At 43.7% G+C, this 20,159-nt stretch overlaps 1 protein-coding gene across 1 annotated transcript in view; it reads left to right on the forward strand.

Moving 5' to 3' along the window:
* The first annotated feature begins 6,341 nt into the window (after positions 1–6,341).
* LOC147464725 (protein CHAPERONE-LIKE PROTEIN OF POR1, chloroplastic-like) overlaps positions 6,342–20,159 on the forward strand; it is a 38,518-nt gene continuing 24,700 nt past the window's right edge. The window contains exons 1-2 of the mRNA XM_086516308.1: positions 6,342–6,498; positions 6,631–6,740. Coding sequence (XP_086372434.1) covers positions 6,416–6,498; positions 6,631–6,740 — 193 coding nt within the window. The 5' untranslated portion in view covers positions 6,342–6,415. The remainder of the gene's footprint in view (positions 6,499–6,630; positions 6,741–20,159) is intronic.

The following is a 20,159-nucleotide window of genomic DNA, read 5'->3' on the forward strand; positions in this document are numbered from 1 at the left end:
TGACAATAAAACCTTAGTGGCATCGAAAATAGGTATTGGGTCTCTTACACACATGCGAATGGTGATGGCAATGGTGGAGCTGCAAGTGCAGGTACGATGAGTGCACCATTGAAAGCAAGGTCCCTTCTCTACCAAACTTTGCTCTCGTATCCCACTTAGATTATGGTTTGAAAGAGGTGTTAGCGTGAGTCACGATGCACACCATCTCACCAGTGGGTTGTGCTAAGAGGCGCTAAATGTGACTCATGATGTACACCATCATTAGGAGAACATTCTTTCTATAACTATAAGGTGACTTCCCCCACCAACACAATGCCCTTTTGATGTGTCAGCTACCAAGGGTTGGGAAGGAAGCTTATAGAGAAGAGCACCTCCACATAGAAAAATTGAGAAGATCTCTACCATTTTCTAAGATGTTTTGAGCTAGCACTAACCCATGAGGGTGGATGCCAAGCTTATAATACCTTAACTCAAACCAAGCAAGCGTAGGATTGGTACCTATATGTGCGTAAATGAGGGGGAAGCATGGAGGCTTTGTGGGATTTGTACCTATAAGCAAGCATGGACGCTCGAACTTAAGTTCGAATCTCCATGCTTGTTCATGGTCATTATGTATGTAAATGAGGGGGAGGCATGGAGCCTCCATGCTTGAGGGGGAAGCATGGATGCTTGCAAAATTTGTACCTACTAGCAAGCATGGAGGCTCTTAAGTTCGAGCCTCGTGCTCATTATGTATGCAAATGAGGGGGACGATTGATTCATGCCGATCACATTCTTGAATGAGGGGGAGGCTTTCTTTTAGGGATTTAGATGAACTCTTTGTGTGAAGTCTCTTAGCAAAAGGGATATTGGTACAAAGTGGGTTTGCAAGTTGAAATGTAAACCTAATGGTAGTGTTGAATATTGTAAGCATAGACTTGTGGCAAAAGATTACACTAAAGAGAATGGCATTGATTTTGATGAGACTTTTTCTTGTCTCTTTTTGTAACTACCATTTATAACGGTTGGGCATTGAAAACTCATAATGCTTGGAATGATGGAAATTGAGAATGAATCTAACTAATGAAGAAACTGTATAAGGAGCTAAGGACTACTTATTCATGACATGATTATTAACAAGACAATCAAGACGAATAATAGGAGATTGATGCATAAAAGTGAGATAAATTTTTATTGATTGAAATGGGATTATACATGATGTTGTATACACGATGAACAACATAATTATCAATAAAATCATACTTGAATGAGATGGTGAATGATGTCATGTGAAGCATAGAGGTAGAGGTAGCTCCCACACTAGGATTATTACATGGCTTGTTTCTAATAGCCCCTCTCCATGTGAATGTAATGGAAATGGCCTATGAACTTTGAGAATAACGGAATTAGAAGAATTAAAGAGAGCATTTTTGTGAGATTACTTTGAGAACATAGAGGGTGAACTTAATTAGAGGTAGCAACATAACCATTATACTTAATTAACTTGGCATGAACAATACTTTTGTAAGAGAGAGAGAGAGAGAGAGAGAGAGAGAGAGAGAGAGAGAGAGAGGAATTAGAGAACTTGAGAACAGTTGAGGATCGGATTTATGTGGAGCTGGTCCCCCCTCCAATAGGCTTTTGTATTATAGATTCTTCCCTAAAGATAGACTTGGTAAAATAAAATCTTTGTGTTCCTTGTGACCTTGGTGATGCTATGAAGATGGAAAGCTTCATGCGTCACGAGCATAACATAAACTTTGTAAAAGCATTAACCATCCCCGGCCTCAGTCCCAAGGCCTCAAACACCTTCAAAGGTGGAGAATGAGGGTAGGGAAGAGGAAGAAGAAACATTCATAGAAGAAAGAAATAGTTCCTCACTTATCATTACTCTTCTTGCTTAGCATAGCATAATAGCATAGTAATGAAGATGGAGAAGATGGCAAGCTTAAGCATTGAAACATGGCTCTTGGTTGGATTTGCATTCCATAGCCAAGAGTGTTGGTGTAGGCTCTCAACTTCTCAACAAGCTTGGAGAACAAGATGGAGTTCTTCCACTTTCACCAAGTGAGAATGTGTGAAAAATGAGTGTGTGAGAGGGTGTATATCCCCAAGCACACCCCTTGCTTTACTTGGTCGACGCCTCCTTGTAGCTCAAGCTTGAAGCTCATTGGACCCCCTCTAAGCCTATCCAATCACACACACACTGCATTTCAAGTAACAAGGGTAGCCTTTGCGCAAGTGTCCTCCTTACCCCTTTGAGAGAGAGAGAGAGAGAGCTTGAAAATATCTAGATATTTGTTGAATTGAACTAGAAGCTCATTGGACCCCTCTTTAGCCCAGCCAATAGGATTCAAGCACACCATGTGGCTAAGCATAGGGAGAGTCTAACATGTGTCCATGTGCCCCTTGAGAAAGGGGGTGCCCTTTGGGTGAGTGGGAGGTTAAGTCAAAGATTCCCCTAACTTTGGGGCTTCCCCCTCCTTTGTAGGGTCTCTTTTTGACTCAAGCACCTTACCCCCCACCCCCCCATTAAGGGAAGCTTCTCAAGCACCTTCCTCATCAAGCATGACAAGCACCTCGAAGCACCTTCCTCACAAGCACGACAAGCACCTTAAAGCACCTTAGTCGGCAAGCACGACAAGCACCCCTCAAGCTTCGGTCGCGGTTCCCACCTCAAGCTCAGCCCTAGCTTGCCTAAGGTCAAAGGACTTTTAATAACACTAACCTTTGGAGGTCTTTAATGAAGCTAACCCTAAGGTATTTAAGTTCCATTAGATGCACGTTGCTCTTTGATAGACTTCTCCTTTTGGACCCCTAATTGAGATGTAACCATCTCTCCTCTTGTCCCCTGTTGAGATAATCTAGGAGCACTTATTACACGTTGCTCTTTGGTAGACAATCCTCGTTTTGGACCCCTATTGAGATGTAGCCATCTCTCCTCTTGGTCCCCTGCTGAGATAGGTCTAGAAGCACATGTCTCTATTCTAACTCTTGGTCCCGTTTATTATCCCACATTAAATGATCAATTTAATATGAGAAAATCATTTGGGTTAGCTAGATATTAGATTCTGTGACAGTGAATGTCCTATGTGAACAAGATTTTGATTTGTGTATGGGTGTGAGAATCAACTTATATGGGATAATGGGGGTCTAATATGCATTCCCAACTAGAGGACTTTATTAGATGATGCTAATACACATCAATAAGAACTAACTTCTATTAAGATAGTGGTGACTGAAGGTATCGCCATGAACATATTTGTTGTTAGTAAATTCAAAGGTCTTTGGTACCAATTGAGTATGAAGCTAACTAATGAAGGATCTAATGATCCACTTATTAATGGAAAATTTATTAACAAGGGACTGATACATAAAAGAACGAGAAACTTTTATTGATTGAAATGGGCCTTGCATAGGCTCATGTACATGATGAGTGACAGAGTTAATGATGTCATACTAGGAGAACATAAGGAATGTTGTTCATGAAGCAAAGAGACAGAGTAATTCCCATACTGGGATTTTTACATGAAATGTATAACAATTTGACATAAAAACTACACTTTTGAATCGTGACAAGCATGAGGCAGGTAAAACAAGCTCCTCCTGCTTTTTGTATGAGAAAACACATGCTTAATTGATTGCACACAATTTTTAGAATAGTCCACTCGACAACACTTTGCATGTTAGGCATGCAAATATTGTTTTTTTGCCATTTTTCTTTATGCTAATGGCATGTTAATGAAATAACCAATTTGATGAAGGTATTGTTTTGTCCTAGACAATGTATATCGAGACAATGCTATGTAGATTTGACCATAAGAACTACAAGCCTATCAATACTTATATGGAGATAGGTTTAAAGCTTAGTCTTTATGATGCTTGAGACAACACGTAGATGATTGCCTTATTTATATGTGATTACAAGGCTAGATGTTTAGTATGTAGTCTCACAAGTGAGCAAATTTATGCGTAGCCTAGGGTCTAAGAATTTGTAGATGTTAAACAAATCCTCCACTTGCTCTAGCCCAAGGGGTATGATAGCTATGTGATTTACGTGATTTTATAAGGGTTGATTGCTATGGCACGTGCGTGCCCACAATTGGTGCCTTGATTTCTCCCAGGTAACTCATGCATCTTGTTTTAACAAAGAAGCACCCTATTATGGCTACTTCTAGTTACAAAGTTGAATACAATGTGGCTTTCACATCTACTTTTGAATGCATTTGGCCTAGAGGTCTTATGATTGATTTGGGCACTAGAGTGCAATCTGGCCACAAGCCCTCATTGAAAGTGAGACACATTATTGTTGTTCTTTGTTCAAACGACGTGCTACTAGCTGGACTGAATGAGAAGCACACTGCTAATTTAAGAATGATTTGAATGTTTCCCTTGAGATGTCACACTTAGGATTCTTGCATTGTTACATGGGCCTTATACTTTAAGTGGTGTGATAGGTATATGCTTTGTGCCAAACAAACTCTATCGAGACAATGTTGCATTTGCATAATTCGACTTTGAGGACTATAAACCCATGGATACTCCTATGGAAATAAATGTGAAGCTTACCCTTCATGATGTCGAAGACTACTTTGATGTCTTTTTCTCTCAACAGACCATTGGCTACCTTGTTTATGTTTGCATTACTAGGCCAAGAATTGAATACGCAGTCTCATAGGTGAATAGCCCAAGATTTAACTATTACTAGGATTTTGCTAGTCGAGTATACATCTTGGTGTTTTATCCAAGAGGAAATCATTGATGTCCGCTTCAGATGCTTTTTGGGGCTCATATTGGGCTAGTTATATCAAACCATCAAACTCTGTACACCATTAAAAATAACTAGAGATAAATCTTAATAGATAAAAGGCTCTTATCAAAATTCTATTATGATTACTTCTTGAGCCAAACTTGCAAAAACTAAGAAGGATCCAAACTTGGTTTTCCATCCTCAAAGATGATCTTGTTTTGGGAGCACTAAACCTGATATGTTGGATTCTCATTGCAATTTTTTTGGAAAGAGGATGGGCCTTGCAACCACAAAGGAGGAAGTCAAAACCAAATGTTGGCATGAGAATCAACATTGCTATATACTATTCTCCTTAATATCTGCCAACTTATTGGATTTCCCTCTAAACATCGTGCACGAGTGGACAAAGCCATCATCTTGCACCTTATTAATAGTTTATAATCGAATGGGTTCATCAAAATTGTGGACTTGTCTTGTCTTTATACAAGTTTTGCTATGTTAGGTCCATTTGGTTTTGTTATTATATCCTACAACATTGAATTCTTGAACATTGCCAATATGTTTGATTTTGTTGAGGCTTTAGAGTAAAGGGAATGAAAGCCAAACTTTGTGATCATAAATCTTGTAGATGGCAGATATGCAAGGCTTGAGGAGCTAATTCTATGGAATGCTCTTTTAGCACAATCTAAAAGCATATTTTAAAGCCCTTTATTGCCATTTAAAAGATATCCCTTAATGTCTTTTTAAGATAACCTATGGAGCCAATCTCCCTATTCTCTCTACTTACATGTAGTATACTCTTTGACCCAATGGTCATGCCATTAGGCTTCAATGTGGAAGTTCGAGGCTCAAGTCACATTTTTCTTCATCGATTTTGTTTAGTGAGAGTGGAGTCAAAAGCATGCGATCAAGCTATAGAATACAAATTGCATTACAATGCACCCCCACCCAAAATTTTCCTTCTCTTGAGTTTTCAACACTTGTCAACGAATAGATCTTTGAGGTATATTGAATTGTTTCTACGATGTTAAAAGCTTGTCTTCGCTTCTTCGCTTCTAAGATGGCGTGCAATATAGTAGCTTCACGATGATGAATCATTGGACCACACAATGAACGCGGCTTTCCTACAACGCCAATGTATCACGATGTGGGAAGAATCTGGAGGTTTGCACTTTACCATTATACCACCCACAATGCTCCAGTTACAAAAGTGCGTTCTTCTCTAAGAGAAAACACCCTTATTGATTGAGCTTATCCCCTTGTATGCAATTTGCACCTTTATGAGAACAATCTAGCCTAGTTCGCACTCCTTTCAGTGTGAGATAAAGCACTGAGGCACTAGGGACCCTTCCTTGATGCACACAATGCCCTCGCAAGCACAAGAGTTTTGACATCATACCTGACTTGAGTGCTCATCTTCTGTTCACATTTGAGCTTGTTTTTCTCAAATTTGTAGCTCGAAGCACTCCCTTCATACCTCTCTCTCTCTCTCTCTCTCTCTCTCTCTCCTAACCTTATGTTGTGAGCTCTCAATTGCCAACCTCATCTCCAATGTCAGGCATGTGACATGTTTCATCGGGTCCCATGATTTTTTGACCATAGAGGGCACTCGTATCATCTCCCTCTCTCTCTCTCTCTCTCTCTCTCTCTCTCTCCATTTACAATTTTGGATGTGAAGAGGGGAAGATGGCGGGTCTAAGAATTTCCCTCTCTCCGGCAGCCCCGCTTGTGGGTCGCCCAGACGGTCATGAGTCTGCCCAGTCTGCAAGGTACAATTTCAGCTGCTCAAGAGGGTTTTAACTTGAAATGTACAACCACAAACAGGTTTTCTCACGCAGATTTATGGGCATGAAGTACACGTTTAGGTTTTAAAAGGCATTTTTTTCGAAATGGACAACCAGGTTTCTGGGTTGCAGAGAGCTCCATTTTTTCTGGCCAGGCCAAAAAGGCAGCAGACACATCCATCACCACAACAAAATAGTATGTGCATTGGGTGGTTCTTCTGATGAAGGTAAGCTTGTTCTCTACTGCCAAGGTTTTTCAATCCTGTACAATATCCCGTGAAAATCCTGTAATAATTGTTGAGAGGAAATAGTTTAGTTGTGTTTCTTCTCTTACTCGGTCACGGAAAAAAGTTGTAAGACGAGTTTTGCGCCTTGTGCTAATCCCATTCATATTTCCTCTGCACCTGTGTATGTATATGTGTTCACAAAGTGAAGCCTTCACTCATTCTAGTTTGGCTTATTTTGTTATTTTTTCTGCATCATGTTTATAGTGATGGCCAAAACTGCCTTGGTCTCTCCCTCTCTCTATTGTTCCATCATAGGAGTGCTCGCTCAGGCCTTAGTGTTATTTGCTAATGCCTGCATGTGTTTAAGTTAGTCGTCTCGTGTATGTACAAGGTGCGAGCCCCGGCATCTTTCAGGGGCAGATGATAGGGGGTGAGGGTTGTTTTGTGGTTGTTCGTTGCTGTTTGTGAGGTAGTTCTAGTCCATACATTGCCATATATCATGCCAGTCTTGCCCAAATCGCGTGTTGATGCTGTATGGATATGCCTGGCCGTGCCACTTTGTTTTCCCCTTAATGGCGTGATTATGTGGCGCCTTCTTTTTGGGGTCATTGTGGCTATTATTCCATATTCCCCCTTCTATGCTGTGGGGCAAGCAGTTTGATCGCCAAAAGCTAACTAGGGAAATCTTGGCCTGGTAGAAGCAGAGATGTATCTGGTGAGTGCCTAGGGTGTTAGAAGGAGCCTATCACTACGCGGATGTAGAGGAGCTGGAAAGCCATTCAAATGGTACAGGTGGTATATAAGAGGAATTTAGGATATACCACATTGGTGGGTCCATATTTCCGAAGTAATCTTGCCCCATGTGAGGTGGAAGAAAAGTCGTGTACGAGGCCAATTCCTCGAAACAAGTATATGACGCTCTTCAATGAATAGCCAGGTAATTTAACGCATTGACTGTGAAGGGTGTGGAGAAGCTCTATTGATCTGCCAATGAGCGTACTAGCTGTTGAAGGCTCATGGTATGCAAGCAATCAATGTTTTGCACCACCCATAGTGCCATTCAACAAATAGTAGAGAAGATAGAATCCTTCACAAAGCATGTATAGTAGCCGATTGCATATCTAGAGTGTCGCTTCTATATCCTAAGTGCACCAACATGAAGAGTGGATCCTTAGCTTCTGCTCAAAATAAGATGAGAACCAAGAAATTTTAAAATCTAGGAGACGGCCTCAAGTCTTAAAACCATAGTGAAGGTCCACACATACATATAGCATACCATATTGAGCATGAGGGCTATATGTATTTTTTCTTGCCAACAAGTCTAATGCTCTCTCTCTCTCTCTCTCTCTCTCTCTCTCTCTCTCTCTCTCTCAATAGTGGATCAATCTAGTTGAAGACCAATATAACTCTATAGTCTCTATCTTGAGAAGGGACAATGGAGGCGTATGTATTGATTTAATTCATTTCTCTCTCTTAAGAGCAGTTCAACAACAAACTTCTCTTACCTACATCCTTTGTGGAGAGGATGAATAAGATAGTGAGTGAGATGGCATTCCCTCGCTTGCATCATGCCCCTCTCCCTCCCTCTTTTTGAGGTGAAGCAGTTGATTTATGTAACCACTTTCGGCGAATGGTCGGACAAAAAATAGTGAATTACCACAATTTGCAACTCTTAAAACACTTTTACTCTTCTAAGCATCTGATAATTGAACAAAACAAGAGACTGAAGAGAGAGATGACAAAGATTGTGAAAGAGAATCGGTCGCCTTGAATCGCCACTATCGACGCCCCCGGTTGGGGATTTGTCTATTGATTGACCGTGTACAATTGACGGCGGGAATTTGCAATTAGTCTTCTTCAAAGTCGCAATCTGTATGTACGAAGTGTGTGCTTAAACTATTCATTGAGTGTGTCAGTGCACACAATATGCTCTTAAAATGGCTGGCGCTCAAAAAGCAGCCCAATAATTATAGTTTGCAAGAAAAAAGCCCCCCCCCCCCCTCCCCCCCGTTCCCCCCCTTCTCCAAATTTGCGATTTGCAATAAAAACAGCTTATGCTTTTTCTCTATTGTATGAGAGTGTAGGGAGAGAGAATCCTCTCTCCTGCCGATGAGGAGAAACCTCACCCTAATGGAAAAAGCTTTTGGTATGTTATGTGTATGGTTATTGGATGCAACATGGAAGTGGATGGTGAGGGAATTCATGTTTTTTTAGCTCTCATTGTAACAAACTTGGACACTCTAAGTCAAGATTCTACCGCGACACAGCAGAGGTTCACTTCAAAACAGTTCACAATTCACAATTGATTCGACACGGCCCGACGGAGTTCCGTTCCTAGAGATATTGGCCCCAAAGACTGGCGCCCCTTTCGGTATTTCTTTTTGTATTAATCTGAGTTCAAAGTACAAGAGAGTGGGAGGGTTCTCACTCTCAGACTCTATGTCCAGATGCTTTGAGTTGTGAGGGGCTTATATTTAAAGGTTACAAGGGATGCCCATAAGCAAAGCCCGAAAAGCAGTCAATTTTTAAAAGCCTCTTAAATAAAGCAACTGGTCCAAAAGCTTCCCCAAAAACAGCCAGCATAAAATTCAGCTTGCGCAAAAGCTGGAATTCTGTACAGCCTGCTTTTTTCGTACGCACTGTCACGTCAGCAGCTTCGCGTGAATTCCGCCGCATTTTTCGGAATCTGCCACGTCACCCTGTCTCCGCGGGTGCTGCCAGCCGAGGTGTGTGTTTTCTCTGCTGCCCCACTTATAAGTGTGTCTAGGGCCATGATACGTCACCAGTTTGTGACATACCCCCCTCTTGAAAGCATTGTAATCGCCCTTGATTACGCCTGCAAAACAAACAAAGGCCATAAGCTGTTTTAGCAGACACTGATTGTTAGTACCCACGCTCTAGGAACAACACATCTAGCACATGTACCAATCGACAGTCATCAGAGGATATCACTGGACATCACAGGACACCACATGGCAAATCACATTCAACAGTCATTCCAATCTCAGACTATGATTAATCGGCAACGTATTTAGCAATCGCATCTAGATCCAATGGGGACCTCACAGATGCCCGATTAACTAATCCTTATTGCAATCATGTCTATAGAGATTTGTCACACCAAAATGCTGCAGTCATTTCGTCTATCACTTCCTGCACTTAAACAAGTCAAGTACAAATCAGTATCATACTATCGGGAATTCCAAATTTTAAAGTCATTATAGCAGAATAGTGTCAGCTCACAGTATCCCTGAAACCCAATAGGGGTACCAAACCTATTCTCGATGGTATTCTTGTTCAGTGCACGGTAGTCTATGCACATACGCCATGAGTCATCCTTTTTCTGCACCACCAACACTGGAGAACAGAATGGAGATGAACTGGGCTGAATCAGCCCCTTTTCTAACAGCTCCTGTACTTGGCTCATTATCTCTTTCTGCTGAGCCGCACTAACCCTGTACGGAGGCTTATTTGGTGGGCTACTGCCTGGCACCAAATCTATCGCATTGTCCTCGGGTCTCTCTGGCGGTAATTGAGACGGTAATGAATCGGAAAAGCAATCACTATACTGTTGTAAAAACATTGACCTTTCTTTATCTAACACAGATAAATTTGATTCATCACAATCTGACACTTCACGTGCAAAAACCAAGTACGCAGAAAGATGCTTTTTCATTACAGAAGTAATAGCAGAAGCTGATACAGTGGGAATAGACTCCCCTTTAAGCTTTACATCCGGAATGTGAGTCTTTCCCCTGCTCTGTACAGTGATCTTTTTGTTGTAGGCATCCATGATTCCCTGTACACGAAACAACCAAGGAATACCTAACAACACATCACATCTGTCCAGTGGCATGATATAAAATTCTTCAGCATCTACATAGGACTGGATATGTAGAGGCAGCTTTCCAATGATGGGTGTCACAGCCTCTGTATGGCCAGGACATGCCAAACCTGCCTCTGCTGTATACCCCATCTCTTCAGGTCTGATTCCCAACTTTGAAGCGAATTCTGGGGAAATAAAGTTGGCTTTGGCCCCTGGGTCAAAGAAGATAAGCACTGTTTGATCCCTGACCTTTCCCCATGCTCTGCAAAGCTCACTTGCATCTGAATTTGGCTTGTCACCCACCATATCTGGCACTAGACCAGCCATGGGCTTCTTTCCTTTCCTGTCCTCCTTGTCTTCAGAATCAGCTGGCCTTTTCTTTGTAGGACAATTGTAAGCAATGTGGCCAGGCTGCTCACAAATAAAGCATTTGTTCTTTGTCCTCAGGACCTTCTTTTGATGGTATTCTTGTTCAGTGCACGGTAGTCTATGCACATACGCCATGAGTCATCCTTTTTCTGCACCAACAACACTGGAGAACAGAATGGAGATGAACTGGGCTGAATCAGCCCCTTTTCTAACAGCTCCTGTACTTGGCCCATTATCTCTTTCTGCTGAGCCGCACTAACCCTGTACAGAGGCTTATTTGGTGGGCTACTGCCTGGCACCAAATCTATCGCATGGTCCTCGGGTCTCTCTGGCGGTAATTGAGATGGTAATGAATCGGAGAAACAGTCACTATACTGTTGTAAAAACATTGACCTTTCTTTATCTAGCACAGATAAATTTGATTCATCACAATCTGACACTTCACGTGCAAAAACCAAGTACGCAGAAAGATGCTTTTTCATTACAGAAGTAATAGCAGAAGCTGATACAGTAGGAATAGACTCCCCTTTAAGCTTTACATCTAGAATGTGAGTCTTTCCCCTGCTCTGTACAGTGATCTTTTTGTTGTAGGCATCCATGATTCCCTGTACACGAAACAACCAAGGAATACCTAACAACACATCACATCCGTCCAGTGGCATGATGTAAAATTCTTCAGCATCTACATAGGACTGGATATGTAGACGCAACTTTCCAATGATGGGTGTCACAGCCTCTGTATGGCCAGGACATGCCAAACCTGCCTCTACTGTATACCCCATCTCTTCAGGTCTGATTCCCAACTTTGAAGCCAATTCTGGGGAAATAAAGTTGGCTTTGGCACCTGGATCAAAGAAGATAAGCACTGTTTGATCCTTGACCTTTCCCCATGCTCTGCAAAGCTCACTTGCATCTGAATTTGGCTTGTCACCCACCATATCTGGCACTAGACCAGCCATGGGCTTCTTTCCTTTCCTGTCCTCCTTGTCTTCAGAATCAGCTGGCCTTTTCTTTGTAGGACAATTGTAAGCAATGTGGCCAGGTGCTCACATATAAAGCATTTGTTCTCTGTCCTCAGGACCTTCTTTTGCTCTTCTGACTTGCGAGGAAAACGTCTTTTCCATTTCTTTGCTGGTCCCTTTTCTGATTCAGCCGTAGCTTTATCTTTCCCTGCATTGGCTGACTCCTGAGTCCCTTTCGGAGCCTCATTGGGAACGTGCTTCTTGGCTGAATTTTTCTTGCCTGATCCTGCCTTGACGCCAGTGTTAAATTCACAATCTTCTCCCTTGAGCAAACCATTGCCAGTGTTTGCTACCTCGATGAGCTGCGTCAAAGTAGTGACTTTGGTCTTCGTGCAGTATTTTCTCAATCCTTTGGGTAGGCCACAACAATATTTTTCAATCTGTTCTGTCAATGGCACAAACCTATAGGAAGTTACTGGAAGTAGAGCTTTTCCAAACTTTCGATTGTAATCATCCAGATTTCTGCAAGTGGCAGCATTAAGCTTGTGCCATTCTGTCATGACATCTGCTTCAAAGTCATCAGATAACCATGCTGCTGCAAAAATCTGCTTGAAGTAAATCCATGTGGACGGAGCGTGCCCTTGAAGCAATAAAGTTGTCCACCATTGTCCTGCATTCCCTGTCAAGAAAGTGGCTGCCTTGCGGACCTTTGAAGCCTCTGTAAAGTTTCCCCCTGCATAGGCCTTGTCAAACTGCTGGAGGAATGAGAGAGCCTTCTTCCTGTCATCAAACCCTGTAAAGGTCGTGAATGACACACCTTTGCCACCTTCTTTGTACGGAGTTGGCCTCTCCAGCGGCGTTAAATTGTCATATGGAAGTGACTGAAACATGGGAACATTATTAGGGTTCATTGGTGTTCCCTGACTGCAATTAAGTTGACCTGGAAACGCCATATTTGGCTGCTGATTTGTAATTCCAGCCATACCAAAATTTGCTTGTGGCATCCCAAATTGGCCCTGAGTGCTTTGAAACCCTGGTAGCATGCCCGTGACACCATACATGGGGTTGGGTATCATCGTTTGAGCACTCCCGAACATTGTTCCTGGCGTGTAAAACTGATTTCCAAGTGCATGACCAGCCATGCTCTGGAATACCGATCCACCTCCAAAATAGCCAGGGTGTACTGAAGGTGGTGGGAAGACCTGTTGCATAGCCTGTAGGTTGCTTTCGTGCCCATTAGAACCAACTATAGGCTGCTGAAAGGTGGCGGGCTCAACTGGTACAGCTTGAAAGACTGGCATCTCAGCCACCTGTTCTTGCACCTTAGGCACAGGTTGTGGAGACTGCATGTTCTCCGTCAAGTGTACAGGTGTTTCCATTGACTGTGCAGTATGAATCACCTGTGCTCGAGCCTTAACAGGCTTTTGAATATGATCCAGTGACCCAACTTGCTGAGACGGAACAGGAGGTTGCAGAAAGGCTAAAAACCTCGGATTCTGCATTACTTGTGTGAACATAGCCACAGCAGTAGCCTATTGGGTCCTGAATATATCATCATCTGTCTGTGGTGGTCTTGAGGACTCACCCACTTCATGTGTCTGTTGACCCTGTGAAGAGGAAACCTCTTCAGTCACATCATATGGTCTGTCAACCATAATTACAATTCCCTGTGTCTGGTCTATGATCCCCTGCGTCTTCAAGCCCAACCTGACCAAGGCTCACTTCTATGGGAAAAAGTGATTTAATCCCGTCGATGGAACCATGTAACCGGCCTGTTCAATCCAAAAAGGGCGGTAGACTTTACTTCAAACCTTGATTTAGTTTTCACCCATTATCAGTCGTCTATTATACCTGCGCTATAGTGACACAAGAGAGGGGAATGGGATACAGATGCTAGAATGCACCTGTATGAGAAGACCGACACCAGATTGGCCCCTAACTTAGGCGCCCCTTTCGGTATTTCTTTATTGTTTAAAAGAGGGAATAAACGCTGTGGTTCTTTCCAAGCTGCCCCGCACAACCTTGGCTGAATTTTGACTGTTCTGGCCTGATTTCGGCAGCATAACTGTACTAGAACCCTTCACAGTCAGTATTCCCACGCATTAAATGACTTTCCCGACGCATACGGGCACTTTGCAAAACCTGGCGAGAATCTGCAGCACGCTGAATTCTCTGTTTTCAGCCCTGAAAATGCGCCAGATCGTCTGTACAGCGGTCCCCTTGCGTCCGCGAACCTCCTGGGGGTATTAGGGTCCGTTTAGGGCCAAAACCCTAAACCTGCAAAAATACACAGCAGGCTGTAATTCACTGTTTCGGGCTCCGTTTCGCGTGCCGGTCGCATCCGTAGCAAGTCCTCGAGCTCCCGCACCTGTAGGGCTACTTGCCCTTTGAATCGGACGAGATTTCTGGCGTGAAACCTCTCGGAATTCACCTGTACCTGCGGGGGGATTAGCCGCTAGCTAATCCAGTACCTGTGCAAGAGGCTCTTGCCTCGCAATCGCGCATGAACCCACACAACTGTACATTGGTCAAATGAAGAGCCCACTAGTGGGGCATAACATACTGCCAAAGGGAGAGAGAGGGCAGTGCGTAGCGTGCAGGGCATCACTCCTGGCACCGCACTGTGCATAAGAGGGAAAGCCAGCACTCCATAGCTCTTAACCTGTGACAAATTCTGAAAATCAGCCTCTCCCAGCTTAAAAATCAGCGCCCAATTTTTTGCATGAGGAAAGTGCACAGAATTGTGCCACTTGGCACATTTACAAGCATTTTCCCGTTTCGGGGTTGCCGCCTAAAAATCTCCAACCGGTTGCCCAGTGGACTTCACGGTAGAGTAAGAAAATGTTCCCTTTGTCATTCCGGAGGTAATGACGCCAACACATTTTCAGGTCCCAAAATAGCAGTTCCCTAAATTTTAGGAGATGCTGCCATTGTATCTTTCTAGGTCATCCGACCCTCTTTGTACACTGTGGCCACATCTAGAACTGAAATGTAGCCTCTGTAGCAAAGGATTCCACTTTGGCTAGTCAATGACCCCACTTGGCTAACCATAGTCCTTGTCCAACTTTAGTGCTCTCTTGCCCTCAGGCCTGGACTCCCTCTGGACAGTTCCACACTAGCTATGCAATGCAGAGCAGTTAGATTTCCCGAGGTGTTTCCAAAAAGTGAAAGTAAATAGATAATAAGAAAGAAATCAACAAAAAGGATAAATAGTAGTCACACGCTGGTGACAGCAGGGTTGATCTGATCCCAAAACGCTAGCTTTAGGCTTCTGCTCCAAAAACACTAGGTCTCCTGGGGGTTCTGTTGAGAAGTTGCCTGTTCAGCGTGGAGCTCCTGCTGCCTCTTCTACCATTGAGTGCTAACTTGGGTTTGCTTATATACAAACTTAGCAAAATTGCCCTACCTACTTTTGTTGGAAAGTCACTTAAATTAATAAGTGAAAAATGTCAAAAATAGGGAAAATAGCCTAAAATCACTGGAAAATTCCCCTAACTGATTCTAATGGATTCTGATGGAAATAATGATGATCATGCTGTGTGCAACGAGGGGATATGCATCTACACTAAGTGACTGGGCATGCACGGTCTATGAATAGGCTCAGAAAAGTGCCAGATCACTTCTAATCTAGACTGACTGGACTGACTGAACCCTGATCATGTTGTAGCTTGTCCACGGACACATAGGTCTGGATGTGTCACGTGACATCCCATCCGATTGGAAGTGATCTCGAGCCGTGGCGCCAATTCCGGTGAAATAAAGTTGGCCTTGGCTCCTCCATCAAAGAAGATCAGGGCTTCTTGGTCTTTCACTTTGCCCCAAGCTCGGCAAAGTTCTGTACTCTCGTCCAACGTGATGGGATCGGTACCCACGCAATCTGGAACCAGTCCTGTTTTCATCTTGCCTTTCTTCCACGTTCCTCAGCTGCTCTCGAACTCTCAGGCCTTTCGTCATCCTTGTCGTTCTGTTCTTTCTATGCCTTTTTAGGGCACTTTGCGGAGATATGTCCAGTTTCCCCGCATCCAAAGCACTTCCCTTCCCTAATGAAGCGAGCCCGCTCCTGAGGAGTAAGCTTGGGTCGTGCTGCAGGGTGGAAAGGTACGTAGTGTACGGTACGGTTTAGGTACGTACGGAACGTACTTCCGTACTGAACCAACCTTTAGGTACGTGATAGGTACGTACCATTTGTAAAAAAAGATAATTACACTAAATTTAAGTTCACAGACCTTTCAAAATTCAGCCTCATTAACAATGCAATGCTGAAAATAAACATATTGAACATAAAACTTAATGACTCAAGACTCAATACTCAATGAGAAAACCAATGACCATAAATCATAAAACCAAATAACAACTACAAACATCATGTCCATGGCATCAGCCAGAAGTCGGCATATACCATACAAACTGAATCAAGATCCAAAACAAAGTATTGTGAAATACTACAATGCCATGATAACAATGAAAGTCTGTTGCAGCCTATCCTCCAAAGCATGCAGTCACCAGTGTGCACTAAGACGTGCAGCCTCAAAAGTTGTGTGTCAGATGCGGAAGATGAATCGTCGGTATAGTGAGCAAGCCCCCATCATCAAGGACATTGCCCTCCTCATCAAACTCAGGGTCAGGCTTAGCATATGTCAACTCTGGTACAAGCACCTTTGCACCACAAGCCTCCTCAGGCATATCAACAATCTCTCCATGGATGAGCCGGACAGCTTCATTTCCTCGCCTGCGATTGGAGCGAATAGGAAGCTTCCCCCCGCGAATACTTTCTCGTCTCACAGTGTCTGGATCTCCTCCCACCGTGCGTAGAGGAAGGCTAAGAGCTCGTGCACGTGATCTAGTCACACGACGATCCACGCTCTCGAGCTCTCTATGCAGTTCTTTGAGAATCTGCTCTTGCTTGTCTCTGATCTGTCGGTCCACCTCCTCTGGTCTAGGATCATCTACCATTTTCAGCTCTGTCGCATCAACCTGTTGAAGAGTAAAATAAAGTTAAAATGACTTATTTATGGCATATGCTTGCAGGTTGAGTTTAAAGTGGCCAACATCGAGATAATTTACCTGTTTGGGTTGCCCCAAAGAATGGTAACTCTGCACGAGCCTCATGTTGGCTCTGCAATACACCAACTTCTCCAACTAAGAAGTGCTAAGGCGATTTCGAATCTTCGTGTGTATGAGAGAGTAAGCACTCCAATTGCGCTCACATGCTCAGTCGAGCAATCCTGCTCAGTGCTCAAGCAAGAGCACAATCATCAATGCACACAAAATTAGGAGAGTGACAAGTGTCAAGTAATATAAAGATGAAGTTAGAAGTAGTATATACAATGGAATCATTGATGGTAGTTTCCTAACCTGAGAAAGGATACGAAGAGCAACGCGTGAGAGGTTGGGAAGACCAACTCTCCCATACGAAGTGCCACCACGTCAAAGGATACTTTGTGGCTTCCTTCCTCAAAGAAACTGCTCTTGTGAAAGAAGCGCCAATGCCATTCATGTAGTTGGTGAATTCCTTGTTTTCCCAACTGATCATCCTATGAAAACATTGAGCCCAACATACTCTGATTGTTTAAGCTCTGGCGATCTGTAGAGAGGATGAAGCATGGCAGCCACCGCATGCATGGGACGGCTCATGAAAGTCCAGCGGCTCTCAACACATCCCAATAAATCTGATCGGCTGAAATATCAAAACAACTTGTCAATACAAGTTAGAACTTAGACTTGATGGTTAAAACAGACAACCATTAGAACATGAGGAACCCCTTACCGATCAATAGTCAACAGAGAGCATTTGGAAACGTGGTCTTTCATCTGCATAAACAGATGATAGACTAGTTCCAAGGTCGATCCCTCCATATCCGTCAATCGAAGGAGGACGTAGACTGGCTTGAGTGCCACTAAAAGAGCGTGCACTTCTTGCCAAAATCTCTCATCAAGGATCCGTCTTTGCAAGTATTTTGTAGATTCATCTTGCGATCTTGACATGCCTCGCCATTTTGGATCCACCACTGTCTGGTGTAGCGGATCTCTAAGTTTGTAGAGCCTCTGTAAAACCAAGTAAATGTAGGCAAACCTGGTTTTTGAAGGCCGAACCATATCCAAAGTGCTATGGCTGCGGAAGATAGCAAGAGCCTGATGTTTCTTGCGAAAGAATGTGGTGACCTTGACTATATCTGCAACTATGGGCTGCACCCATGAAAGTTTGCCAATATCCTCCATGAGCAAATCCAAACAATGTGCAGCAGATGGAGTCCACACTATGCCAGGAAACTGTTGCTCGACCATAAATCCCATTGCCTTGCAATTAGCTGCATTATCTGTCACCACCTGCACAACATTCTCCTTGCCAACCTCCTCTATGGCTGTTTTGATGTGACTAAATATAAACTCAACCGTGATCTTTTCCCCTGCTTTTCAAGCATCCACAGCACGCAAGAAATAGGTGCCCAAAGCAGAAGACACAAGGATTGATTATGTGTCGTCTGCTAATGTCTGCCCAACCATCTGAGATAATGGTGCATCCAAACTCCTTCCATTCAGCTTTCACAGGCGTAAGTGCCTTGTCAATTAAGGCCTTCTGTTCATCTAACATAGTGGTGTGCATCTTGGTGTAATCAAGACGTGTCCATGTCTCAGTAGGCCCCACCTGTGCAATGGATTTTACCATTCTTTTCCACTGATATGTGCGCAAAACATTCAAAGATATATTGCACTCAATAAGAGTGCGACATATCTCCATCTCTACCACCCTCTGACGCTCTTTGACCCAAGCTTGAGAAGAGATGCGACTAGGCAAAGTGGTCTGCGTTGGTGTTTCAGATGTACCTTTTTCACGTGGCAAGGAATCCTCATCTTCACCGCCAACACGTGCTCTCTTCCTGGAAGTAGGGGGTTGCATGGAGGCCGAACCTCCTCCAACCTCTGTCTCCGCACCTAAAGACTCCAGCTCTCCAACAAAAGCATCATGTAAAGCATCCTGTGTGCTGGGAGCACCTCTCAAATCAGGAGCACCAACAGGAAAATACTCTTCAATAAGCTGCTCCCTCAAAGGTGGTGGTATTTTCTCACATGCACCAATTTGATCAGTGCACACGATGCTTGTCAAGTGCTTTTTGACAGGCGTAAGGTGTACTGGTCCGCACAATACTTGCATTGCCATAAGCGTGTGCCGGAACCTTGCTGAGAAGTGGTCGTGATGATGCTCAACACATTGGTGTGGAGCGATCAGTTGGGGTTGGTTTTACGGGGCATAATGAATCCTGCACATTGCAAATGCAAAAGAGTGCACACATGAGGAGTACGGAGTGCGAGAAGAGTACGGAGTGCATGGTGGCAGAAGCAGTACCTTTTCACGCGCGTAGCTCGGCTCTGCAGGTCTCTATGCACTGCTCTACAGACTTCTCTGTAACAGAACAGAGACTCTTTTGGTTTCGTGGTCGATTAAAAAAGCCTGAGGCTTTCTCCCCTTCACACTATTAAGCCCATCTGAAAGCGCCCCCTAGCGCAACTCGTCCGAGGAGAAAACGCCCATTTTTTTTTTTAAATGTTGCATTGTACCGTACGTATCGTACCGTACGGCTGTACTGTACGGAATGGCACCGTACGTACGTACGGATTCCACCTTGGTTTTCAGCTCGTCGTCGTCGCATCATCGTCATTGCCGTCGTCACCGACATAGAGTCAGAATTCAGCAGATAAAGATTTGCAGATTTCAGCCCTTAGCGTTTTCAGATTTCAGCCTGTCTTGTCGTCGTCCCCATCGTCGTCGACATCGTCGGCAAGTCCAAAGCATTGTAGAGATTTGTGCAATCAATAGTAGACCTCTCTCGCCATAGAGAGTGGGGCCTTCGGAGGAGGGTTTGACAACATTCTGGTGTCGTATTCTCTTCTCTCTCTATCTCTCAGTCTCAGCACCTTCATTCACAGTGTTCACCACTTTGTTTGTGTCCATTGCACTCTCTCACTAAAGGAACGGAAGGCTCTCCCTTCCGTAAGTAAAAGGAATCCCTGAGCACAGTTCGGAGCACTCATCTTGAACAAAGTTCAACGTTCACTTCCGCTGCAACTTACATTGGTATCCGAGCTTTGGCAACGTTCTGTATCACTCAAGGAAAGAACCACAAGAATTTTCTTTTTGCTTGTTGTGGTCGCACGTAACCCAAGTCCTCTTGGGCGTGTCGATTCCTAATCGTGTTTTTGAAAAGTGACAAGAAACCCAAGAAAGAAGAAGGCTTGTCTAGCCTCCCCTTGTTTCTCTTTTCA

This window comes from Adiantum capillus-veneris, chromosome 1 (assembly GCF_014529385.1).
Source record: "Adiantum capillus-veneris isolate H3 chromosome 1, ASM1452938v2, whole genome shotgun sequence".
Classification (NCBI taxonomy): domain Eukaryota; kingdom Viridiplantae; phylum Streptophyta; class Polypodiopsida; order Polypodiales; family Pteridaceae; genus Adiantum; species Adiantum capillus-veneris.